At 36.3% G+C, this 27,286-nt stretch overlaps 1 protein-coding gene across 2 annotated transcripts in view; it reads left to right on the top strand.

Moving 5' to 3' along the window:
* Window positions 1–23,298, top strand: part of LOC113120779 (adenylate cyclase type 8) — a 36,656-nt gene extending 13,358 nt beyond the window's left edge. The window contains exons 6-18 of one of the 2 annotated variants that reach the window (XM_026290823.1): window positions 673–831; window positions 1,088–1,358; window positions 7,348–7,545; window positions 8,780–8,880; window positions 9,110–9,311; window positions 10,160–10,249; window positions 10,425–10,597; window positions 12,676–12,757; window positions 17,378–17,536; window positions 20,667–20,813; window positions 21,125–21,217; window positions 21,356–21,470; window positions 22,699–23,298. In XM_026290823.1, the coding sequence (XP_026146608.1) occupies window positions 673–831; window positions 1,088–1,358; window positions 7,348–7,545; window positions 8,780–8,880; window positions 9,110–9,311; window positions 10,160–10,249; window positions 10,425–10,597; window positions 12,676–12,757; window positions 17,378–17,536; window positions 20,667–20,813; window positions 21,125–21,217; window positions 21,356–21,470; window positions 22,699–23,183 (2,275 nt within the window). In that variant the 3' untranslated portion in view covers window positions 23,184–23,298. The remainder of the gene's footprint in view (window positions 1–672; window positions 832–1,087; window positions 1,359–7,347; window positions 7,546–8,779; window positions 8,881–9,109; window positions 9,312–10,159; window positions 10,250–10,424; window positions 10,598–12,675; window positions 12,758–17,377; window positions 17,537–20,666; window positions 20,814–21,124; window positions 21,218–21,355; window positions 21,471–22,698) is intronic. The other variant, XM_026290833.1, reaches the window with a different exon arrangement.
* Window positions 23,299–27,286: the final 3,988 nt, after the last annotated feature.

The following is a 27,286-nucleotide window of genomic DNA, read 5'->3' as shown; positions in this document are numbered from 1 at the left end:
CTAACTACACAATCAACAAACCATCATATTATTTAATTTCTCATCTTTGTGTTCCACTGAAGAAAGTCATAACCAATTTGATATGACAAGAGTGCAAGTAAAGGGATCTCATTTGCTATGCTTCTTTCCTATAGGTCGACAAATTGGGCAAAGGAACTCACAAAATTAGACATAATGTTAATTTCTGCCTCACAGGTTGCATTTGAGTTTGTATTGGGTATTATTAGTGTTATTTTAAAACAATGGAAGTCTGTGGTATGTCAGTAGTAAGGTAAAGTGAGTGAGTGAATGACAGTGAGGGAGAGGCCAGTAGACCAGTTCTGTTGACCCTTAATAGAGACTAGATAGCAGATGAGACGCCCTTGTTCCGCAGGTGTGTGTGTATGTGTGTGCTGCACTAGTGTGAGTGCTGTCAGATATCACAGCACTCACACTACCACTCAACACGCACACAGCAGTGACAGTGTGACCTCGATTCCTCTTTTTATAAACAGCCACTTACTTCTACCTGGTACCCCATTCAGGAGTAATAGTATGATGTGTATTTCAACTTGCCTGTAAACCCAGTGTGAGTTCTCTAGCTCAACAGTTGTTTAGCAGCACCATTACAGAATTGCAACACAGCTAGCTAGCTACCTATCCATCCTAACCTTTTTGTATTTGTATGTTTAGGTATGTGCGCTCACGTACAAAGCATGACATAGACATGCGCATCGGTATCCACTCCGGCTCAGTTCTCTGTGGAGTTCTTGGTTTGCGGAAATGGCAGTTTGACGTCTGGTCTTGGGATGTCGACATAGCCAACAAACTGGAGTCAGGGGGAATACCTGGGTAAGATACACACACATGTGCACACAAAAGCTCTCTTTTGGGATAAAAAAATAAGGGAAGTACAGTGGGATTATCCAGTTGCCCTCAAATATGCTTGACTGTGATGGAAAATATATATTTTATGGACACCTCTCCTCTCCTTCTTGTGTAATTGTGTGGGAGGAAATTAATTTGGTTTTTGTATATTCTCATTTTGAAAAAGATGCTTTGTTTTGGATGTGTGAGATGAATCTGTAGTTAATTTTGACCCCCTCAGGAGGATCCACATCTCTAAAGCGGCTCTAGACTGTCTGAACGGTGTTTATGAGGTGGAGGAGGGTCACGGCAAGGACCGTAACGACTTCCTGCGCAGGCATAACATAGAGACTTTCCTGATCAAGCAGCCAGAGGAGAGCTTACTCACACTGCCTGAGGACATCATGAGAGATTCCACCAACCAATCAGATCACAGAACATCTAACACTTCCTTCACGGAGGGAACATGGAGCCCGGAACTTCCCTTCCATAACATAGTGGGCAAACAGAATGTGAGTGCAATACACACACAAGCAAACAACCAAACAAGCACAGTTAAGAAAACACACATTAACACACATCAATTCTGAACCTCAAACACAGCAGACAACTTGAGCTTAAATTGAGGCTCTGTGTCTGTTTACTGCACCTGTCTTTCATTTCAGTGTGAGCTCCTCATTTATTTCCACATCTCTCCATTTTTTTTCATGCTCGTCCTGCATGGTTTTTGCATTGTTTGGTTGCTCTGGATTGCTGTGTGTAGTTACTTTGTAACGTATATGGTAATCTGGTCTGTAAGTGCACATGTAAGGGAGCCATTCACAAAACAAATGTTTTGCATTCCACAGTGCTGCATTTGCAATATGCGTTAGATGGACATCTTTGACATCTTTGTATGAAGACTATTTTTCCAGTCCTTTGCCCTGCGTCTTTCTTGTAAATGGGCCCTAACTGTTTTTCTTTACATGAAGATTCTTATTTAAGATTTTAGATGTGCTACACCCAGTAGACCAGTAGTCACACTAAAGTTAGCTCTAGTGGCTCCCCTTGGATGGATTAAATGTGAATATATGCTCCCAAAACACTGTTTCTGCCATGTAGATTTGGAAAAACCCATTACAACACTCTTCCTGCCACACCGTTAATGTAACATGCAATGAAACAGAAGTGTACCAGCAGAAGTCTCTAAATCTCTGTAAAATGGGTCATGTTGCAAATTAATTGTAAATGTTCTTAGTACTGTTGGGAAGCTATAGTGCACTAGAAGGTCTCAGTACTGTAGGGTAAAGGGTAATGTTCTAAAAAGCTATCTAGACTGTTGGTTAAGGACAGTGTTCTGGAGGGCTGTTAGGAATAGATGGTGTTATAAAAGGTCCTCAGGCTATAGGAAGAAGGTTCAAGAAGGTTTCAAATGCTGTTTAAAAGGGACACTGCTCTAGAGCACAGCATAGTAGGATTATCAAGGCTTTAGGGTGTGGAAGGTGTTGTAGTGGCTTCTCAAGACTATAGCATGAAGACAGTGTTCTATAGAGGGTTCTCAATGTTAGGGCAGGGACTAAATGTTCTAGTGGATTCTCTAAACTTCAGGGTGGAGACAGAGTTCAGTATTGCCAATGTGGTTTTCAAATTTGTTTCATAAGGAATATGTTCTAACTGATTCTTAGTTTTTTTTTTTAAGGCTGCAGGGTAAGGACAATGTTTTTGTGGGCTTGAGTTCCATTGAGTTCTCAAAGATTAAGGGCAATAATAGTGTTCATGTAGGTTCGCGCAATGGCTCACAACAATGTTCTAGAAGGTTTTTGTGGCATGTGCAGTTGATTATGATGCAAAAATCTGCCCGGCTGTTGCTATGGTGACATAGTTAGCATAAGGGAATGTTGTCTTTGATTAATGCAGGGCTTTTGTTGCCTTTGTCATGCAGTCATCTTAACACATCAAAGAGCTCTCACTGTATGACTGGCAGGGCAACCAGCCAATTACACATCAGCTGAGAGACCAAGCTTTCACGTTGTGATTAGACGTGTGTGTGTTTGTGTGTGTGTGTCTGAGCTATTCTAGATGTGTTCAAACAGAAGTATGCTGACATGTTCATGTGTGTAAGATTATAGGGCTGGTCTCCATGACAACAGGAATGTCTGTAAGGCAGGAACAGGATTCTTTTTCTCCTTCACACTCCATTTATCCCTCCCTCTCTCTCTCTCTCCTCTTTCATCTGCTGTTCTTTTCTTCTCCTTTATCTCACATCCTCTCCCTCTTTTCTTCTCTGTCTCCTTGTTCAGGCTTTTTCCTTAGTGACGCATTGCAGCCACAGTGTGTGTGTGTGTGTGAGTGAGGGAGTGAATGTGTGTTTTAGTGAGTTTGGGTGTGCGTGTTCTGCCGAAGGGTGGTTCTCTTAATGGGTTTAATGTCTCGATCCTTGTGTTTTTGTGTGTAATCCAAAACTTTATGGTCTTGAAAACATACACACATGCGTATAAACACTGCAACCTGAGAGTATTTCCTCCAGAGTTTTATAGAGGGCCTCGTCTTTTGTATTTGGTAGAGAAAGCATTTAGTATTGATCAGCCAAAAAACCTCTGCAATGTCTGTGCTCCAAAATCAATAAATAAAAGATGGATCTAAATTTTGAGAGAGCTACAGATTGGGACGTCATTTTTGTGCTCTCCAGGTTAAAAGCTGTATTATATGTGAATAGGTGACTGCAGATCTGTACAGGAGTTTGTTTATTGGAGCCAAACACTTTACAGAAAAGAAGAGAAGTGCACCTCTCTTCTTTCTTTTATCATAGTATCCCTCACCCATGGCTTCCTACCATTTGACTACACTATTAAAAGCTGTTTAAACTCCACACTATAAGCAGTTTCAGGAGGCTCTGCTGCTCTGAAAAGCATTAGATATCTCAAAAGCGTGATTTCTTCATCTATGAGATTATCGAGGAGAACTCAAATTGATTCTCCAACATCTCTACCCAGATGCTTTTCCATTTCTTCTACTTCACCCAGATTCCTCTGATTAATACCTCAATCAGAATGGATAACATTGATGTAAACCCTTTAGTCAGGAAAAATCATATTCAGCTTGATTCAAAAGAAAGGGGTGTGCAAGGCTATTCACAGTGAGAAAAGTACCTTGCATGCATCTGAGTTGTAGTGCAAGAGCAATTTTTTATAGTTTTGCAGGAGAAATGAGCATGAGGCTGATAAATGTGAATCGCTCGTACTCTTTACACCATCAGTCAGTATGATTTTAAACATCAGGGGGCATGATTAATCATAATTGTATTAAATTGAAAGCCCCGTTTTTTACTAATATAAACTACCAAATGTCATTAAGATTACGGAAATGTTTTTAAAAGGAAGTTTTATTTTATTATGCTGATTTGGTACTTAAGACAGATTTCTGAATATTAAGTTGTGCTACTTGATATGTTAATATTAGGGTTATTTGATGAATAGAAAGTTCAAAAGAATCACATTTATTTTTGAAATAGAAGTCATAAATTTTGATAAATTTAGTGGATTCTTGCAGAAAAAAAAACGGATTTGTTTCAGGAACAAATTATTAACCCCAAACATTTGAACGGTACTTTATGTTGTTGTTTTGGCACTGCTGTACGACCTTGTGTAAAGAATAATGTTAAACTGTTTAAAATTATACCCATCTGAACTATAATAAATCTTATTGAATATAGAATAGCTTGTTAAGCTAGGCACACTGTTGTAGAACTAACATCTGATGAATGAAAACTCCATATACAGGGCCCAAAACAATATTTGGGCAATTAAGCCATGTTTAAAAACATTTGCAATAGTATTGAACTTTCTTATTGTAATTTTAGTGGATGCATAAAGTCAGTGCCCCTCAAGTTCACACAGGTTGCCTAGCAGAGTGAACACAACTGTAGTTCATCACATGTTCTGTTTCTAACAACCAGAAATTGCAGAATATGTTTTTTTTTTTTTACAATTATATCATTTGAAACCAACAAACATGTTTTTATGAAATGTTTTGCCTGAAAAGCATGATTTATTAAACACCATTAAGTCTGGCTTTAAGGTGTAGTTCATCTAACAATTTCATAATTTACTCACCCATGCTCTGTTCCAAACCTATAGGCTACGATGTTCTTTATTCCGTAGACCACAAAATGAGATAACAGTTTTCATTTTTTGAGTGAACTACTCCTTTAATTGCCACAATGCTTTTGATGCCACTGTTTACAGTATATATATTATACATTTTTGGACAGAACCGCACCTTGTCTACGTATGTTTGTGTGCAAATATTCTATTGTGTTTGTGTATGTAAGAAATTGAGTCTGTGTGAGTCTGTAATTCTGGTGTTTCTCTAGATGACTCACGACTCATGGCTGAACACAGCTCCAGCTCATTGCACAGATGATAGTCCTCTTTAAAAGATACTCTCAGTGGTCTAAACAAAATCAGACGTCTTTGTCAGATCCTGTTTATGCAATATCCTCTGCTCGTCATCCTTCCATTTGACCTCCGCCCCTGTGCTGACATTTCCGTTGTGAAATATGATCAAATACAACGCAACACATGCCTACACTGTGACAGAGAGAAAAAAAGATTTCATTTTACTTCCAGTTTACATTTGTGACATATATGGTTGATACTGGGTTTGCCGCAAAGAAATCTGTTTGGTGACCCACACACATGGAGGTCTTCTCCCATTGTTCCATGTAATAATAACTTTTGACAGCATGATGCTTCTAAAACAGCCATCTTGACACAAGTTGCTTGATTCTGTCATGTTTGAACTAAGCATCTGTCAGTTGGGTTTTATGAATAAGCAGGAGCCATCATTCAAGGGACATGTTCAGAAGATGAAATATAAATCACAACAACATTTAATTCAGTTCTGCTAGAAACATGACAAGTTTATTGTGCAATATTCTTGTGCTAATTTAAGTATTGAGCATTTAGCTTAGCACCTTGCAAATATTATACACTGTTTTGCTAATATTTTGCCCTATTTTGTTTGGAAGTCTATTTTCACACTAGTTGGCTGAATTAGCTAGTTAGACATGTATTAGTCAAGTCTCACTTTGCGTGTGACACACTGATCGTTTGGGTGTGTGAGTTAGTTTGCATGGGTGTTACCGCCTATATAGGACCACTTAGGATGTCTCATGTAAATAGTATTAAAAAAAAAACACTATAATTTGAAACAGAGCCATGGTGTAGCCTGTCTGAGGTAATGTTTTGCAGGTCATGTAAGGTTGCCTTCCTTTTCTTGTACAGTCATCAGGTTTAGCCGAGTGGCCTGAACTTAGCCAGGTCCTTTTTAATGCCATTTTTAATTTATGTCCTGATGTTATACAGTGCGTTTAAGGCTAGTGATATCTTTGTTTAAGCTCTATCCTCATATGAACCTCTCAGCTATTTGTTGTTGTAATCTTGTGTGAGGCTGTATTGTACAGGTGTTCACTAGGGGTGAGCTGCATGACCAAAATCCTGTGTCAGGGTATGATAAAATTTATATCATGATATACTTATTTTTTTCTGAAAATTAAAAAAAAATTAAAACAAAAGGGAAATTATCTTTTCATTTTTTATATAAATAAATATATAGTTTTTATTTATTTCATTGTTTCCATCTAAATTTCTCCCATTATTATCAACCAGTGTTTTATATTCAAAGCATATATATGTCACAGTTTTCAAAATAGACTATAGATTTGTCTTGGTATTGGACTTGTAAAAAGCTTTGACATACTGTATAACACAAAAGTTGCTGAAATAAATAGCTTAAATAGGTCATAAAGGGAAAATGTGGTATTTTCAGCAAATGATAAAGGGTTCTTACCTCATCCAAGGTTGTCTACCACCATCAGTCCACCTTGTTTTAACTGGATTTTCCAGCAGAAAGAACTAACTGGAACAGCCTCATATTCTGATACTTAAATATCTGATATAAAAGGTCTGGCTTTCCGGCATTAAGGCAGTGGAATTATTAGGCGTTGGAATAGTGTGTAGATTTTCTAGATTCACTCTAAAAGATGGGCTGAGCTGTAAGCAGTTAGAAAAGCCTATTACTTACAGTCCAGAGCATTTGCTGTACAAATAATCATGTTATCTGCAAGTGTGTGTGTGTGTGTGTGCGTGTGTGCATGCTTAGCTGTGATTTAGGGACAAAATTGTCATGAGAAGTGAACTAAATCTGGCAAAACCTCCAATCCACGCTGTTGTTTGTGTGAAACAGTTCATAAATAAGTAATGCAAAATATTATTTTTAGGCATAGAGCTGGTGTTAATATATATTTAATTAAAATTAGTCTTATATAAAAAATTATATTTGTCCTCATTTAGTAAACATATGTTTGTGCAATCCTTTTCTAATTTTTCTTTGATTGTGACACATTCATGTTGTGCAGAGCTCTTTGGATGAACAGATACACACCAATACACACACACACACACAAACACGAACACACACTATCTTAGACTCATGGGCGCTGCATGTGCTTTTCCTCTGTAGACTCTGGCTGCGCTCACACGTCACTCCATTAACCTGCTCCCCAACCACCTGGCTCAAGCCCTGCATGTGCGCGCCGGCTCACAGGAAATTAACGCTCGCATGCAGAGCGCCATCGCCCTGCGCAGCGGGGACAAGCTCCGCCAAGAACATATCTCCCCCTTCTCTCTCACCTTTAGAGAAGCACTGCTGGAGCACAAGGTAGCCTGCTCCCACCTTCCAGCAATCCTGCCCTCGCTTTCTGCTCTCTCACTCTCTCTTTTTTGCTTTATTTTTGGGAATATAAGAGAAGGAGACGAGAGAGTGTTTTTGTCATGAGTAAACTAAAGGCTGTTATTTGCCAGCAATAGCAGTCAATACTTTCTAGAACATCAGTTTTCTCAGTTATTTCTATATGCCATCCGAAGAAAAACAAGTTAAGGTGGTCCAGCTGTGTTTAGAAGATGGTAGCTGCTTTCTTGCTGGTCAAAGATGGTCACCTGGATGGACCAACAAATCTAGACCAATTTGCAGCATTTTATTAATCATCTGCCACCACTTTTGGTTGGATTTTCTAGCAGGAGTGATGACACTTCTGAGACCACTGCAAAGCAGTTATGGACTTCACTTGAAAGGATATTTCTCCTCAAAAACAAAATTCTGTTATTATTTTCGCTCTCATGTCCAAACAGCCTTTCTTCAGTGTCTTCAAGTTCTTCAATATTCCGTGACAGTTCATATGTAGTGACTACAGCTCCAAAAATGATTTAAAAACACCAAAAAGGTCATTTTATGGCATGGTCTAAATGTTTCATTCACAAATCGTGATTAAGTTCTTGAGCTGTTAAATTGAGAACCGCTTTTAGACCATTAGTCTGACAAAAACGTTGTTTCCTGATCCGATCAGCCGGTTCTGATTAAGAAAAAGAGAGTGAATTTTAATCAACACTTAGGATAATGAGCTGGTGAATTCAGCCGATTGGATTGGTCTCCAAATTGATTGTTTTTAATCACTGATGAACTTGGCTCATCATATGAGCCTTAATTCTTCCTGATCAACTGGGGGTTGGCCGACAGATGTGCCTTCAGGTTACTCATGATCAACTTCATGCATGTTTTCATCTTAGAAAAAAACGCTTTTTATTCAGTTTATATATCCCTCAACCCATTTCTGCTGGTTTGAGTTGACCTTTGCCCCCTGCTTGGCCTTAGACTTGGCCTGTGCCACTCTGTGCTTGAGTTTTTTGGTTTGCCCTGCTTCCAACCTTGACATCACACGTCCTCTCACTAACCCAAAGAGCACAGTAGTTGTGTGTTTATGTGTGTTTGAGCTCTTACCCTGCTCTCTCCTACGTGGTTAGCATTGCTTTCATGGTGTCATTGTGGACGTCATGTGAAGAGGAATTTTCGTCCTTAATTTTCTGTGCGTGTGTGTGTGTGTTTTTTTTCTCTACAGTATTCCCAGATGCGAGACGAGGTGTTTAAGTCTAATCTAGTGTGTGCCTTCATTGTTCTCTGCTTCATCACTGGAATACAGAGCTTACTTCCCTCAGCAAGGTAATTAATACACAAGTACATAAATACACTGATGACCATAACTACCACAGACGCTGAGGTTGACACATGATCTATTTGGGTTTATAGTGCATAGAGAAGTCATGGAGTAATATATTCAGTAGTGTTCGATGTGGGGTTTTCAATGAAATTTGATCTTTGATCTTTGATATTTGATAATCGATTACTCCCACAAGCGCATCATATAATATGTGATCACTTATTTTTGTAGGATGGTCACTATGGTGATACAGTTCTCCGTCCTCATCTTGCTGCACTGTTGCCTTGTTGTCGTGACAACGGCGGAGGACTATAAGTGTTTGCCGCTGGTTTTGCGAAAAGCATGTTGCTGGGTGAACGAAACGTACGCTGCGCGGAACGTTGTCATCTTCCTCTCCATCCTCATCAACTTTCTGGCTGCCATGATTAACATAGTGAGCAAACACTGTTATTAATTGTATTTTTAATATCATCATTATACTATGCTAATTTTTCCGCGGATACATTTTAATTTGTGAGCTGAACCAATTTAAACTGTAGAATTATAGACCCACTGTGGAGTACAAATGAGTTTTTATTTACGTCTAGTGATAAATTTGTAAAAAAAATAAAAATAAATCTAAGACTAAAAAGAAGGCATGCACAATATATGGCTCAAAATCTGCTAAGGGGTAATTGAATGTAGGAAATCATTTTTGGGTATTATAAAACATAAATAAGTTTTGATGCACAAAGAAGTTTTTATTGTCTCTTATAACAAAAATATGTTATTTAAATCCATGAAAATGCAGCTCTTGTAATAAATAATAGTGAAAAATCACTTTTTAAAACTGTTGTTCCATTGTTACCCCTCAGCAGATTTTGACTCATGTCAATATCATATTGGTTACTGGCCGATTTGAGAGTTTTTTTATGTAATATATTAAATTAATCAATTTTAATGTGGATTTATTTTCTTTATTTTTTTTTAAACTTCCCAAATTTTTACCATCATCTAACATTTGAAATTGATCTTCAAAAACACTAGGAACTTAATGAGTTAGATTCCAGATAAAAATCTAATTTTCATACTGCATATTACAATGTTGTGATGCCTAAATTGCATGTAAAACATTTGATCTTAATTTTTTATATTTTAATTTGATTTAATAGAATATTATAGAATGTTATATAAGCCATTTATCAGCTACACCTTTAGCTAGAAAGTTCTTGGAAATGCAATTTTATTGCTCAAATGCAATCGATTCTCTTACATTAGCACTCTCTTTCTCTTTTATTGTAGCTTTGGTGTGATTTCGATAAATCCGGCTCATTCAGGAACCAGACGCTTAGTGCATCTGCCTCAATCCCCGATATCTGCTTCTACCCAGAGGTCTTTTCATCCACTGCCCCCCACACAGTCAGACCCACAGCTTATTGCCAGTTTCAGTCTGTTAAAAGGATTGATAGAATTCTAGCAAATGTGTAAACCGTTTAAAATCAATTCATTCACTGTGCACAGAGCAATGGCTTGTTAATGGTGAGGTTATCTGCCTGTTCATTGACAGTATTTCGTGTTTACTGGAGTGTTGGCTATGGTGACGTGTGCAGTGTTCCTCAGACTGAACTCTGTCCTGAAGCTGGCCATCCTGCTGATGATGATCGCTATCTACGCACTGCTGACCGAGGCCTTCTACACACCTCTGTTCATCCGCTATGACACACTTACACTTAATCAGAGGTATGCAAACTTTCACATTGTGCCATTCAGAAGCAATTCAGAAACAAATTATAAAGAGCAAAATTATACATCACACTTTGTCCTTCATGGATGTGATGCAAGTTCGTAAAATGATGCCGATCGAATATAAGAGCAATAAATGTCTTGCTGTTTCTAGAGTAGCAGTCTGCAAGTGTTTTAATAGATTTCTGCAAGTTTTATGATTGACACCACCCAATCATACATTTCTGTCTTTTGCTAAACTCTTAATGAGAAAGACACATCAAAATACATCAGAAAGTTAATGTGGGTGGTGTGGCCTGGTGGTCAAAGATTAGGCAACTAGGTTTTTAACCCTGCAAGGACTGGACATACACTTCTGTGACTGCCTACATACGCTGCCAAAAGTTTGGGGTCAGTAAAGTTTTTATTATTAATGTTATTATCATTCAGCAAGGCTGTATTAAAGGGTTAGTTCACCCGAAAATGAAAATTCGTCCATCTTCTACTCACCCTCGAAGCATCCTAGGTGTACTGTATGTGACTTTCTTCTTTCAGAATAACCCAGTCAGAGTTATATTAAATATTATCCTTGCTCTTCCAAGCCTTTCAGTGGGGGTAAGCGGGTGTTTGTTGGCAACAGTTCAGAAGACGTAATAAAGTGCGTGTGAAATACATCTTCTATCATCCACCTGCACATCGTCCGCATCCCACAGTCAGCAGATATTAGAAAAAAAGTGTTTATTCGTTTGAATTCTGGATATCTGTCTTATAAAAATGCATGGATTCATTCCAGGGGGCCTTTATTCACCCCCGGAGTCGTGTGGGGGACGTTTTATTACAGATGTGTGCACTTTATTTCACGTCTTCTGAACCTTTGACAACAAACATCCAGTTACCCCATTGAAGGCTTGGAATAGCAAGGACAATTTTTAATATCTCCAACTCCAGTTGGATTATTCTGAAAGAAGAAAGCATCCTAGCACCTAGGATGCTTCAAGGGTGAGCTAACCCTTTAAATCTAGACTTAAAGACATTTACAATGTAACATAAGATTTGTATTTAAAATAAATGCTATTCTTTTGAACTTTATATTAATCAACAGATCCTGAAAAAACAGTTTCCAAAACATTTTTAAGCAGCACAATTGTTTTAAACATTGACAATAATATGAAATATTTATTGAGCAGAAAAACAGCATACAGTATTAGATGACTCCAATAATGGCTGCTAAAAATTTGGCTTTTCCATCAAAAGCAAAAAGTACCTTTTAAAATGGCATTCAATTTCATATAATTTTAATATAAAAATAGAAAACAGTTATTTTAAATCATGGTCATATTTCACAATATTACTGTTTTTTTCTTTGATCAATACAAATAAATGCAACCTTCATGGACTTCTTTCAAGAACAGTAATAATATACCAGTTATAAGTAAATTTTTTATACCTGGTCAGAATATACATATATGTATATATATAATTATTATTATGATTTTTTTTGCTGATTAACAACAATACTGAAGAAAAGTTACTGTGCATCTTCATGCAAGTTCTTTATGGATGTTAATCATTTTCACATTATATTTCAAAGGCACTTCAAAGAATACCATGGTATACCACCTAAAAAAAAATTGGAAAAATTGGGGGGAAATGTTTATATAGTATGAAAAAAATTATACATTTTATAAAAGCTAAATAAATTACTTGCATGGACTACTTATACAACATTGTTGCAGTGCTAAGATGTCTACCCTAGTTATCATCATTGTGCATTATATTTACTCCAGAGTTATTGTCCCTATATGTGAACACTGTAAACCAAACCATCTACCAAATTACAACCTCTAAAGCAGAACCAAACCCTGAAGTACTGTAGGTACTGATTAAAACATTATAATCCACTTTCATAAAAAAATAAATAATAATAATAAAAATAATAATGTCAGATATCATAAGTGTTTGACAAACAGTGTACACTGTGTTTAAGGCTCTTAATGACATTTATGACAGATGTTTGTCTTAACTAACTGCACTCTGGACATTATAAATGTGCTGTAGAGCTCATGAGGCTTTCTGTCCCGTTTCTCTGGTTACAGCAAAAGCTTCCTGGGAACCAAGGAAACGTCTCTGCTTCTCATGGCGATGTTCCTTTTAGCTGTGTTCTACCACGGCCAACAGGTAACAGAGGCGCACACACAGATGCTAACCTGACAGCAGATCAGAGGCCATTCAGTGCCTATTTTATAATGTCACGTTTCTAAGAAACGGCTGCAAGTTATTGGCTGCTTCATAAGGTCTCACAGTTAATATATAAAAGCCCTGCTCTCTCTCTGACACACCGTGTGTGAAGCTTTTTAAGTTCACTCCACTGATTGTTGTCTTTGATGCCGTAGACCAGTGGAAAGAGCCGTTCTGAGTGGTGATGGATGAGAGAGAAATGAGTGCTGGGTTTGTGTAGTTGTGTGTGTGTGTGTGTGTGTGTGTGTGTGTGTGTGTGTGGTGTGTTGGCACCACTCTGATTAATGTGCATGGAGTTGACCGCAATGCTTTGTGCTTGTGCCATGTGTTGTGTCCAGCTATTAACTGCCCTCCCCCCATATGTATGGCAACAGCGGGTGGTCCCACTGGCACTGCTTGGCCTATGGAATGGGATTTGGCATGTGTTTCTTGGACAGTGATTTGATCATTTCTTATTTATGCTTCTCTTGGTGTGTGTAGAATGCATAGAATAATTAGATAATAGATAATTAATTGATGCAACTGCATAAGACATTAATGCTTAACAAGCAAAAATAAATGGAGCCCATAATGGGACATGGTAATGGGGAAAAACATTGAGATGATAGAAAGTTTATAGTTCTGTGGTGTTTTGATGCTAACAAAACTTTAGTGATGGAAATAATATGAGGAAAAATAACAATTTCATTTTTGTAATTTTGCGATCAAACAAAGTTTGGGGCAACACAATAATTGTGCCTTCTCAAGAAAATGTCTTGTTTTAAGCAGTTAAAGATATTTTAACAAAACTGAATATTTAAAAATATAAAAAATTATTTATTTTTGCAGTGTAGACATAAGTGAGATTAAAAAGAAAGTCAGTGGCTTGAAATTTTTGCTTTAGTGTATTTTCTTAGTGTTTCTAAAGAATAAAAAAAAAACTAGGACAAAGTAGATACTTTCTATAAATGGAGAACTCCGATGAGTCTACTGAGCTCTGAAAGGCACTAAAATGTTCCTCTTGATTAACTTATGAATGCAGGTACATGCCTCGCTCAATGGAATAAAGCATGAGGGAACATAACTTTTGTATTATCTGCTGAGTGAGATCCTTGAGAACCAGTATGTCACCACCAAAGAACTTAGCACATCATTGTATTATGGATAAAACAATGCATTTATTTTAGCTACTATTGTAACAGCTGCTCTTCCAACAGCCAGATGTTTAACCATTTAAATGAATGTTCTGATATTGATAAAGTCCCAAACCACTCTAGACAGTGGTGAGCTTCAAAACTGGGCCTCCCAAGACATCTAAAACTTATAAAACTCATTTGTAAAACTTATCCAACTCTTTTCTTACAGTTTGTTTTTGTCAAAAGTAATTTGGTTGATATATGCACTGCCTTAACTGTCTACTGTCTGAGTGTGTGCGTCCGTCTCTGTGTGTGTGTGCATGTGTTTTAGAGGTTAATGGAGGTTAGTCTTGTTGATGTGTTTTTAATAATCAATCGGACAGTCTTACACCCCTGTCTGCCCCACTTGCATAATTACTCCTCATAAAATCATCTTTCACTTCATATTCAGTCTGAGAGCATACGCAAATTGATGCACACACGCATGCATTTTACACTCATACACATGCATAAACACTTACAACACACCCTGACTGTTTGTAAATTAATTTTTCAATCTGGACGCCTTTGTGAAACACTTTCAATTAAAGCTGGATATTAATATATGCAGATGAGCGTGTGCTACTGCTTAATAAGCAGGGACCTTGTTGCAGCTCTTCATTTGGAAGAGAGCTGATGGAAGCCAGGCTGAACAGAGATAGCAGAAACGCAGTACAGCTCACTTCCTGTTAGAGGCAAGATGTACCACAACGGGTCACAACACTGCCAAAGCATTTAAGGGAACTCACTGAGTACTGTGTGTGAAAGAAATAAAATGAAAAGTGATGTCATCATCTATTCATGTTGCTTGAGGACCAAACGCTAATCTGTTCTGATGCTTCATAGACAGTGCTTTTTCACTTTATCAACATGCAATAACACTCAAAGCAACATTGCAAGTGATGATGGGTGTAATCATGAAATCAGAGACCATCCCACTGAAACTGAACACCATTTGTCACAGGAGACACATTTGAGATGCTTGTTCTGATATAAACAGCAAAATAATAATTATTTGTGATCCGATCTCCTGAGATGGATCTTTAGATAAGGTGTAAATAGAGCCAACTGTAAAACAAATGCTGTCCAAATGTAAAACAAATTATACATACAGTGTCATTTGGTTGTGTGGTTGGGGCATCTTGCTCAAGGTCTCCACATCTTTTTAAAACAGAGGGAGGAATGGATGAGAAGAAGATGATGCTTTTAGCACAATGATGATTAAGAGCCACATTCAATTTTTAATTAACTTACTGGAGCGGCTCGAAAACAAAATTTGAGGGGGCATACGATGCTTTCAAATGCTTAAAGATCATTATTTTATGTATTTGGTGTAACAGAAAATGTTGACATGCTTTAATGTTCAAAAAACATTAACAAAAAAACCCTCTATGCCCCATCTCTCTTAAACACATAGTTTTCAACAAAATCCCTCCCTCCGACAAGCGCAGTCTGCTCTGATTGGCCAACTGACCCAGTGCATTGTGATTGGCCGAACACTGCAAGCACTCATCGGAAATGTAACACCCCTTTCCATAATCACAAGCTTCATCTTTCAAAATAAATGTAAAGACAGTTAATACTGTCCTTAGTTTTATCATCAGTTCAAGCCTGAAAGAGGAACAGAGTGGAGTGACAGACACAGTGATGAAGCTCATATGTGTTTGCAGTACACAAGCCACGGACGGTTAAGACCACTGACTCCACTGTGTGAACCTGTCTCTCTCTCTATCACACACACACCACACACACACACATGTGCAATGTGCAAAGCTCTACATTTGAACATTCAATAGTAAATACTTAAACTAATAACAAAACATACTTACAGTAGCTGATTCAGAAGCGCCAGATTGTCGTAGGAAAGTCAGAATGACCTACTCTCCTAGGTTCACGAAATGGTTGTCCATAAAATGTTTTGTTGTTCTATTATAAGTAGTCTTAAAGATTCCTAAATGCATCTACTTTCAGAAGGCCAAATAAAGTACTTTTACTTTCGCTTAGATACACACAGCAAGCATCTCCCCGACATGGCTGCTTCAACACTAACTGTGTTACTGAAACCATGCCTTCTTTCTTTGCGTGAACATTTGGGCAGCATTACGCAAATATTTTCACATAGTGACGTAGACGTGGGGGCATGTTTGTTTGAGTCATTTTAGGGAGGTGTTGTCATTGCTGCAAACGAGTGCCATTATAAATAGTAAGATGTGTCATACTTATACAAATATCATACTATAGTCTTTTATATTAAATTAAGAATGTTTTTCAAGAGAAACCTATATAAGGACATTTAAAATCAATGTTGTAAAGCATTCATAAAGCATTTTCTGATTATGAGTTATTTTCCACATTTAAGAAGAAAGTGCACCTCTCTGCATCTTTCCTGTTGTTGATTACCTACCGATGCAGTCCTCTTCTGGTTGCTAGGTTTTTTGTGTGCCTTTTTTTCCCAGTGACTGGATTGTGTTTGCTGAGTGTGTATTTGTGATTTATCTGCCTAGTATTGCAGAAAGTTAATAGATACTATTTTTTATTTTCTTTGAAACTTAAAGCCTTTTTTTATTTATATACTGTATGAAGAGTTCAGATGCAAAAGCCTAAGTGCCATCTGAAATTTTCATCTAAAATTAGCATTTCTATCAGGCTCCTATGCTAAAGTTCATTCATTGTATTTAATGGCAATGTACTGTATAAGTCCTTTTCTCTCTCTCTCTCTCTCTCTCTCTCTCTCTCTCTCTCTCTCTCTCTCTCTCTATATATATATATATATATATATATATATATATATATATATAAAACAAAAGTTTAAAGTTTTCAACAGATAAATTATAAAACTTACAACTAAATATTTTCAGCAAGTTTTAAAAAGATTCTTAAGCTCCAAATCAGCATATTAGAATGATTTCTGAAGCATTATGTGACACTGAAGATTGTAATAATGGCTGCTGCAAATTCAGCTTTACTACATAAATAAATGCAATTTTAAAATATATCAAAATAAAAACAGTTATTTTCAATTGTAATAATATTTCAAATTATTATTTTTTACTGCATTTTGATCAAATAAATATATTTCATTTTGTTATTAATATATTCTGTCTGTCTGTTCTGAGTTTAGTAGCAGGTGCAATTCATAGTATAGTTTGCATTTGTGGTGACAATCATTCGGTCTTGAAATGCGATCTGATGATATAAGTTTATCCGGGCAGAGACTGAGCTTCTCTCTGACACATACAGCCGTAGAATAGGGTGATCTTCTCTGCCAAGGAGTGTGTGAGCCTGATGAATGCTTTATAAAATAACTGTAAAGGGCTGTAACACTGATTGGCTGTTCCTTTACTTTTGCTTGTTTGTGTTGATTTAATGCATCTTGTGATGCTTTTATATTCTCTCTGTCTCTCAGCTGGAGTATACCGCTCGTCTGGACTTCCTATGGCGTGTACAGGCGAAGGAAGAGATAAATGAGATGCGAGAGCTGCGTGAACACAATGAGAACATGCTCCGGAACATTCTCCCCAGCCATGTCGCACGCCACTTCCTGGAGAAAGACAGAGACAATGAGGTAGAGAGACAGAGTGGATCTGGGTGTCTCATGCCTTTAGTCTGACAGGAAAAGCATGGCAGCACTTAGACTGCGAGAACAAGTGAGGAAAGGGTGAATCATTGCCACTTTCACTCTGGTCTTTGTGCTTTATTGGCATGACAGGCAACTTTAAGCACTTTGAACTGTAGAAGTTGAAACTAATTAAGAAAGTTATACAAATAAATAATTTATATACATGATAAAACAAGAATAAAAGTAAAAAAAGTAGTTAACTTTTGTAAAAATATATTTTTTACATATTTGTTAAACCTGTCATTATGTCCTGACAGTAGAATATGAGACTCCCAGTGGTCCTATTGCCATTTGCAGAAATCCATCGCTCCCGTTAAGAAAACAACCAATCAGAGCTGCGGTCCGTAACTTTGTTTGTGTTCAAAATGTAGAAAAATGTATATAATAAGCGAGTACACCATGAATGCATTTTCCTAACCGTGTTTTTAGCTTGTCCTGAATCACTAGGGTACACCTATAATAAGTGTTTATATTCGGACTATTTTAGATTGCTTCGGGGGTACCGCGGCGGAGTAACCCAGTACCTTTGTGATTCTTCATAGACATAAACAGAGAGAAGTAGTTCCGGCTACGATGTTCTTCCGCAAGATGCAAGCAGTTCTGTTTATTAACCGCTAGAGCATCAAAAGTTACCGACTACAGCTTTAAATCATTACACAGTTTTACTGTGGTACAAAATACAGCAACTACTGGATAATTGTTGGCAGTAAGTTACTGTTAATTTGTCAAACTTTTTACAATGAAAAACAATCTCAAAATCTAGTGAACTCCCTAAATAGACGACATCCTTACCATCACAAAACCTCATACGTGATAAGTAATCTAGAATGTTCTGCAACAGCTCTGTATATTACACCAGTAGACTCCCCACTGATTTCAGTGAAATGTGACTTTAGCATGATGGTAGGCTAATGCCACATTATTTTAAAAATCATAAAAATACAGCGAGCACATTATTTTAAAAATCATAAAAATACAGCGAGCACACATTTAAATACTTTTATTCAGCGAGGATGAATTCGAATTTATCGAAAGTGACTGTAAAAAAACGTATCTTACAAGATTTCTATTTCAATGAAATGCTGTTAATTTCATCAAAACCTGATCTAATATTAAGATATTAAGCAGCACAACTGTTTTAACATTGATAAGAAATCAGCATATTTGAATGATTTTTGGAGAATCATGTGACAATGAAAACTGGAGTAATGATGCAGAAAATTTAGTTTTGCCATAAAACACAAAAAAAATTATATTTCATAATATTACTTTATTTTCCTTATTATATAATATTTTAGAAAATATTATTTTATATTTCCCAATTTAACATTAAAACAAAAAATTCTGGTCAATTTTGTTGTTCTTGCAACCTATATCTTGTTTATCCTCTGTTAGCCATGTTTTTATGTAGCTAGTTACTTGCTAGTTTCTTTCTTTCTTTCTTTTCTCTCTTGTCCTGATATGACTCCTCTGTTTATTTCTGGAATGTTCCGCTGTCAGTTAATCAGAAATGGCTGATGCTAAATGCTAATTGTGTCTGCACTTAAATGTGTGAACTATAATTGACGTCACTCTCTATTATTAAGATGAGGAAATGATCTCTCTCCTTCATACATGCTCACAAAACCTGCCACTTTTAAAGGGCACTGCAGTAATTTAGCTCAGTGACTAACAACTATTAAGTGCATTATTGCCTGTTTTGTACACTCGTCCTTAGCAGTCATTGACTTCTTATACATATGATCGCTCATCAGTAATTGCATGCAGTAATGACATCATGCATCAGTGGGGCGTATAAGTGCAGTGCTGAATATTTCGGGGTGTATTGAGAGAGTTTTACCTCCTTTAATATTGGCCATGCTATTTAGCAGAGCTCCCTGGTCAAATTGCAAAGTAGATAGAGCAGTTTGCACACATTACACCTCAAATATTGCACATAATTAGTCACTCACTTCATCTGAATTGCACACTTAATTTGAAAGGTGCAGTAGATGTGCATGTTGTGGTATGTTATGCTTGTGAGGTCTATGTATATGGGAAGTGTCTATAAGGTATGCCTTTTTTTGCCACTGAAACACTTATTTCCTGCATTAATTCTATATAAAAATATTTGTATATTATATTATTAGAATAGTATTAATAAAATAACATTTTATAATATACATGAACCATTTTTTTAATTATTTTGTATTTGTGGTATTGGCATTATCAAATATCAACTTTGTCAGCAGTGTTATAGTATCACTGAAAAACTTATTCATTTTTATATTATCCGTTTGATTTTTAATTAAACTTTTAGTTAAAATTGTAGTCATTTGGTTGTGTGTTTTTGTCATTATTTTATCATTTATTTAACTGATTCTACTTTATTAATTTTTGTAAATATATCGATACAGTTTTACATTTTTACTTAAAGTTTAGTTTTAGTTATTTTAGTTGAGTTAAACTTAATTAAAATAAGAAATGTTCCCTTGGCAACATGTGACAGAAATTTTTTTTTTGATGCTTTTTCATAATAATTCTTTTATAAATATTTTTTGCATTTAATTGAAAATAGCAAAAACCTGCAGGTAGCCTTTTATTATATATTATATTGTACATATACATTGATATGCAATAAATTATATATATATATATATATATATATATATAATATATATATATATATATATATATATATACTGCTCAAAAAAATAAAGGGAACACTTTGTAAGTGTTATGTGTTTATATCACATAAAATATATGTAAACCATGTTCGTTTGTATGGTCTATGCGTTTTATTGGCATTATATATCAGATATCATCCTAATCATATGCATCTGCACCCTAAACTCTAACCCTGACCGACCTCTGTTCTTATGAGTAAAACAAGTGTGTTAATATAAAGCAACACTGCCCTCTAGAGTAGAGTTTTAAAAAGTCTAGCCGTTCTGCATATGTCACATGCACTGTATTGTTCTGAAGTTCATTGGACTCACATTTCTGCAGGTTTTCACATGTGTTGTTTTAAAGCTCATTTGTGTCAAATGATCTGAGTCCAGTGAGGAGGTATCTAATGTGTGATCTCCATCCGTAGGAGCTCTACTCGCAGTCATACGATGCGGTGGGAGTGATGTTCGCCTCGATTCCAGGCTTTGCTGATTTTTACTCACAGACTGAGATGAATAATCAGGGTGTGGAGTGTTTGCGGCTGCTCAACGAGATCATCGCTGATTTTGATGAGGTCAGAATTCTACCAGCATAAACCTACACGCATTTAAAGGCATAGTTTATAAATAAATAACAATTCTGTCAATATTTACTCACCCCATGTTGATCCAAACTCATTCAATAACAGTTCATCATGACAAAAATTACAGCGTACAGGTTTGTCGTGAAATGGGGGTAAGTAAATAAGGACTGAATTGAAGGACCCTTTAATATTAATGATTTTCACACAGACACACAGATCCATCACACCTGCTCAGAAGCTGCTGGTGAATGTTTAATGCTACATATGTAGACTGTCATATCTGAAAGATTGTCTCTGTACAGCTCCTGGGGGAGGAACGCTTTCAGGACATCGAGAAGATAAAGACCATTGGCAGCACATACATGGCCGTGTCAGGATTGTCTCCTGAGAAACAAGTATGAAAACACACACACACACACACACATACATCTATAGAAACCTACACACTCACTCATACTAAAGCAGATATTATCTGATGTCTTAGAAGCTTGTAGTTTGTGCAGTAATCATTCTATATGTCTGTGTTACCATAGCAATGTGAGGATAAATGGGGGCATCTGTGTGCACTGGCTGATTTCGCCATTGCTCTGAATGAAAGCATTCAGGAGATCAACAAACATTCGTTTAACAACTTCCAACTCAGAATCGGTAAGAATCAAACGATTAAATCAAATTATTTAGAAAAACCTGTGAAAGTAAGAATTGAGCTCAACAGTGACTGCCCACTTTTTGATCATCCTTGATTGCGGGAACATTTTTCCAGTTTGTTTTCTCCATAGCCATTTTTTTAAATAAAGTTTCAAAGCCATGAGTCCAAACCAACTCTAAGATGAGTCACAACATTACTATATTTGATTTGAAGCCAAAAAATAAAGGAAAAAAAACATACAAATATATATATTTGATGGAATTTTTATTAAAAAATATAATTGCAAAAGATATTTGAGGTTGTAAGAAGACAATGCTTTGAGGGAGTGGGCAGTATTTCTGTTTCATGGTTACTTCTGTCCTTTCAGGATCATGGGTAATGTAGTTCTTCTCTGTGATTTATTTTAAAATCATGCTAAAAACATTTTAATATTATAAGTAATGTTAGTGTTAATATTCTTTCTTTTTTAATCTCAGATGCACCTTAAAATGTAAATTAAAAGTTTTATCTTTATGTAGATTATGTAGAGTTTACTTTTTAAGAAATTTATACTTTTATTATGCATTCAATTGGTCAAAAATGACATTAAAAAAATTATAATGTTACAAAACATGTCTGTTTCAAATAAATGCTGTTCTTTTGAACTCTCTGTTCATCACAGAATTTCTGACTTAAAAATAATAAGCAGCACAACTATTTCAACCCATGATGATAAGATGCGATGTTTGCTGAGAACCAGCATATTTAGGTGATTTTTGATGGATCATGTGACCTTGAAGACTGGACTAATGGCTGCTGAAAATTCCGCTTTGCCATCACAGAAATAAATTACATTTTATAATATATTAAAATAGAAAACAGTCATGTCAAATTCTGTTAGGTTATCTACTCCTTATCGCTTTCTAAATATGTTTAATAGTTTATTTACCTATTTTAATTTAACTGATTCTACTTTGTTCTTACACCTAAAAATAAGCTGTCATGGCATAAAAGAGTAAGTAAATAAATAAATTATTATTCTAAAGAAGCCCAGCACTGAAGTCTATCTTAAAGTATTGAATTATTATTGCCAAAAATCAGTGTTTTTCTTATGAAAATTAGTAGGATATTTTGCTTTTTACTTTCTTCATAGCCCTCTATTAAAAGGCTTAAATGTAGGTTGGACCATTTTTCAATTTTAACAGTGAGATTTGCTGATGCTGGCCCTGTGCTCTCCTCTCTCCTCAGGCATGGCTCATGGCTCTGTGGTGGCTGGAGTGATTGGCGCTAAGAAGCCGCAGTATGATATTTGGGGGAAAACAGTCAATCTGGCAAGTCGCATGGACAGCACAGGTGTCAGCGGAAAGATCCAGCTCCCAGAGGAGACCTACGGCATCCTGAACGAGCGCGGCTTCGCCTTCGAGTACCGAGGCGAGATCTACGTGAAGGGAATCAGCGAACAGGAAGGCAAGATCCGCACGCACTTCCTGCTGGGCCGCGTGCAGCCCAACCCGCTCATCCTGCAGCCGAGGAAGCTCACGGGCCAGTACTCGCTCGCCGCCGTGGTGCTCGGTCTGGTCCAGTCCCTCAACCGGCAGAAACAGAAACAAATCCTCAATGAAAACAACAACTCAGGCATCATGAAGGCCCACTACAACCGCAGAACTCTGCTGGCACCGGGCAGCTCGGACACCAGCCACGCTGAGGTCACGGACAAGAGCGAGCTGGCCTAGAGAATGAGGAAAACAATCTGCGTACTTAACCAAAAGACTGAGCTGCTGCCGCTGACTGAGTGTCCCTCTTGCTGTCTGTGTTTCTTTTTGTATTTCTTTTGTATCTGAAAAACAATAAAGGGTTTTAATTTTTTTATAAAGTAATGGGCTTCCTTTAAATAAAGGTCTGTATGTTTGATCGTTTACATTCATGGTGATGCTTTCACGTTATGTCGTAATTATTGTGACTGAGAAATTGTTAATGTCCCGAAACCCAGATTTTATTCAACACTTATAACCATAATGGTCCCATTTGCAGCTCTTTTTGTTGTTGTTGTTGTTGTTGTTAGCATTGTTTATCAGTTTAAGAACAAAAAAGCACATTAGGAAGTCAAGACATTCAAAAAATGTTCTAACTGGTTGCTAAGGCTTGTAGAGTGTTCCGAAAGGTTGCTAGGCCGTTCCAAGCTAAGGTGTTCTGATGGGTTTCTAGGGTGATCTAAAGTCTAAAGTCTAAAATCTAAAGGTCAAGTCACATTTTTTCTTTCTTTTACTTTTTGTCATCAACTGCTAATTACGAAAAACCCGACATAATGTTAATACTTTATAAAAAATATTCTAGAATGCTGTATTATTTTTTCTATATTAGGAAAGTTGAAATTTTTGCACAAAGCAACTGATGCCGAGATAAGGTTATAACAGATTTATTTTTCATCGACACTTTTACAAATGTTTTTTGCCTTTTGATTAGCTACAAATGTTTTTTGTTTTGGGCATTATATATATATATATATATATATATATATATATATATATATATATATATATATATATATATATATATATAAGGTGGCAGTGCAGGTCTGGCCTTTAGAGGGCGATATTGAGTCAATATTAGTTGTGTCTGCCCTGCACCACCGATCAAATGACTGAATTTATGTTTTTATATGTAGTAGAATTAATTTCTTTAACTTTAGTAAATTCTTAATAGTAGTAAATACAGTTTTAATTTAATAGTATAATTTATTTTTTAATTTGTTAATTATTGATGTAATGTTTCAACAGTTTTTTTCTTCTTCTTCCCACTCTCCTTACGTAGGTGTTGTCTCCATGGAAACAGATCTCCTCATGTTGTCAGTCGGACATGATTCTTCCGAGTGTATTTCTGACGGGTGGGCGGGGCTAATTATCACATCACTCGTGTCACACTCTTGACAGCCAATAAGGGATGTTGTGATTCTCGGAGCTGTTTTATTTACCTGCCAAATACAATTGAATGGAAGCAGTTTCCATGGTGAACAGTGCAAACCTCTGATATTGGGGAAACAGAGATAGAAGAGGGAATGAAAGCGTTAAAACGCTTGAAAACTGGCACAAATACAACCTCAGCTGTGGCACTGTAGGGTGTGTGTGTGTGTGTGCGCGCGCGCGTGTGTGTGTGTGTGTGTGTGTGTGTGTGTGGAATGACGATGTGTTTGTTACTTGACAAGCCATCTGTGATCAGTTTGCTGATTTTTCCTCAGCACTGGATGCTCACACACGGTTAGCTGACACACAACATGTCTGTCAAGACTTGTTTTTTATTTATATATAATTTAAAATATATAAGGGAAGTGACTGGGGATAGTTGTCACCCTTTTATTATTAATTCAGTGAATATTTCTATTTTTGAAAGCTAATTTCATTTCTGCACATGCTTTTTTTTTTTTTTGTAATTGACATTATATGGAGTGAGTTGTCACAACTGCCCAATCACTTGTTTACCGCAAAACTATAGCATAAATGAAACAATTCTGAGTGCAGTTTTACACAGAAGGTAACATGTTTTATTTGTAATACTCTCTCTTATTGTTCCTTTACAGTCACAATCCTGAGAATGGTGTATCAAGAAACACCAGTGAAAGCCCCTCCCCCACCAATGTGCAGCTGTTGTGGATGTGTATGTATTCCGGAAGATGGCAGTCCATATTGATCATTCTTATGACATTCTTAATCACAAATTCAGATTCAATTATCATGTTTTCTGTGATAGGAGGAGGGAGGAGCTGCCTCCTCTCAGCAGCCTGGTTCACCACTCAGGTACTGCATTATTCATGAAGCCTTATGAATATTTAAATACTGTTACTGGGCTAAAGACAGGATGTGTTTAATGTAGGTGAGGTACAGTATTCATCATAACTGTCCTGCATGTTTTTCAGGAGATGATCATTATATTTTATGGTAACCTGCAAGCAAGTAGCAAATTATGGTATATGACTGTGATATTACTAATATTATTGGCTACTTAAAAAAACAACAACCACAAACTCTTAAATACATCCTTCTCAAACTTTCAGTTTTAACAGTAAATAAGTCAACACATGACAGAAAACAGGGTCAAATAAATGTAATTGGGTCATTAAAAGAATAACAAAATTCTGTCATCATCTACTAAACATCACGTCGTTCCAAAATTGTAAAATGTTGTTCTTTCTACACAAAATGTGAAATTTGGTTCGAACTTTTGTAGACTGCATACAAAAACACCTTTGAAAACAAAAGTTTTGAAGTTTGAATATATGAAAACTTAAATGATATTTGAGATCTAATTTTCTTACAATTTATTAGTTTCCAAACAAAATATATATATATATATATATATATATATATATATATATATATATATATATATATATATATATATGGATACATAATATTAATTTAAATTATAAAGAATTATGAAAAAATAAAATCTTGTTAATAATAAAAATTAAATATTGTTTTATTTATTTATTTATTTTTTACATAAGCGATTCTTAATCCATTGAAGTTTTGGGATTCTTCCATCTTAACAATATTTAGTTCACACCAAGCTAATGTTTGGCTTCGGAAGATTTAAAATATAATGCACAAGATGTAGTTTTACTATTTTTATAGTGCATTGTGGTGATTTTGTCCTTTTTTTTCGTGCTTGTTAATTCCTGAAATGCTGTCCTCAATAAAGCAAGACAGGATTTTGTGCCCAAAGATTCATGGCTTAATGTGTTCCCGACATTTTTAGAAATAATATCTATACCCCTGGCCATAGCAGCCTTTGAATGTGTGCACTTGGCCTGCCTCATCAGAACACCCAAGACACCTTCCATCTTCTTCCATGCCATTTCTTGTATTAGGTATACATCAGGCAGTTCTCTGCTGGTGGTCATTCCAGGCACTGATGTGTCAAACTGTCAACTTTGTCATCACCCAAACAAAATCTCTTTTTTTTGTTTCACTTTTTCGGTCTCTTAAAAATAAACCAAACTTAAGTCTTTGCTCCAAAGCATTCAAGATTTAAGATTGTTTAAGTTGGAAATTTTTTTTTGCTAAAAAAGTAGTTAACAGGTAATGGAGCTTAACTATAACATAATTATAATTTAGTATCATAAAATCCTCTAAAAATACAAAGAAAAAAATATAGAACTAAAATATATTACAATTTTTTCATTCAAATAAAAATAAAAATCATTTTTGACTGGCACAACAGCAGCACAGTTATGTTTATGCATAGTTTATGCATTTTGTTTATTTCCTAAGAGAAAGAGACATATTTTGTGGTAATCACAACCCACTACAAAAGTTTAAGTTTACCTATAATTTTCCTTTAACTCTTTAAGTCTCCTGAGTTATGAAGGGCAACCTCTGAACAAACTGAAACATATTTTCTTAAGGTCGCAGCCCTCGATAGCTTTTAGTTTGAGCCTGAATATAAAATTTAGCTGACATGCTGTAGAGTTGGAATAATATTTGCTAAGGTATATTTATAGCAACTAAACACACCTGCACAGGTGACTAAAGTGAACTCTCATCTCAATTTATGTGACACCTTTATAGGCTGGAACGAGATTTACACACACTGTGTTTCTCTGTCACTTACATGAGTACAGCTGCATCCGCGTCACCATGGAGATGCAGTCAGCCAATGACAGGCGGCAATTTTCCCTCCAGGGACCCTGCTGATTTGAGCTGGGGGGATCATGGGGGCGTAAACAGGAAGGAAGAACAAGAGGTGGGTGGATAGTGACAAATAAGAGACCGTGTGTGAATATATGCATGTATGTGTGTGCATCTGTGCAGGTATGTGCGTTCTCTCAGCTTTCTTTAGG

Source organism: Carassius auratus, chromosome 2, assembly GCF_003368295.1.
Source record: "Carassius auratus strain Wakin chromosome 2, ASM336829v1, whole genome shotgun sequence".
Classification (NCBI taxonomy): domain Eukaryota; kingdom Metazoa; phylum Chordata; class Actinopteri; order Cypriniformes; family Cyprinidae; genus Carassius; species Carassius auratus.
The sequence above is the reverse complement of the archived record's forward strand: the minus strand, read 5'-3'. Positions and strand labels throughout refer to the sequence as shown.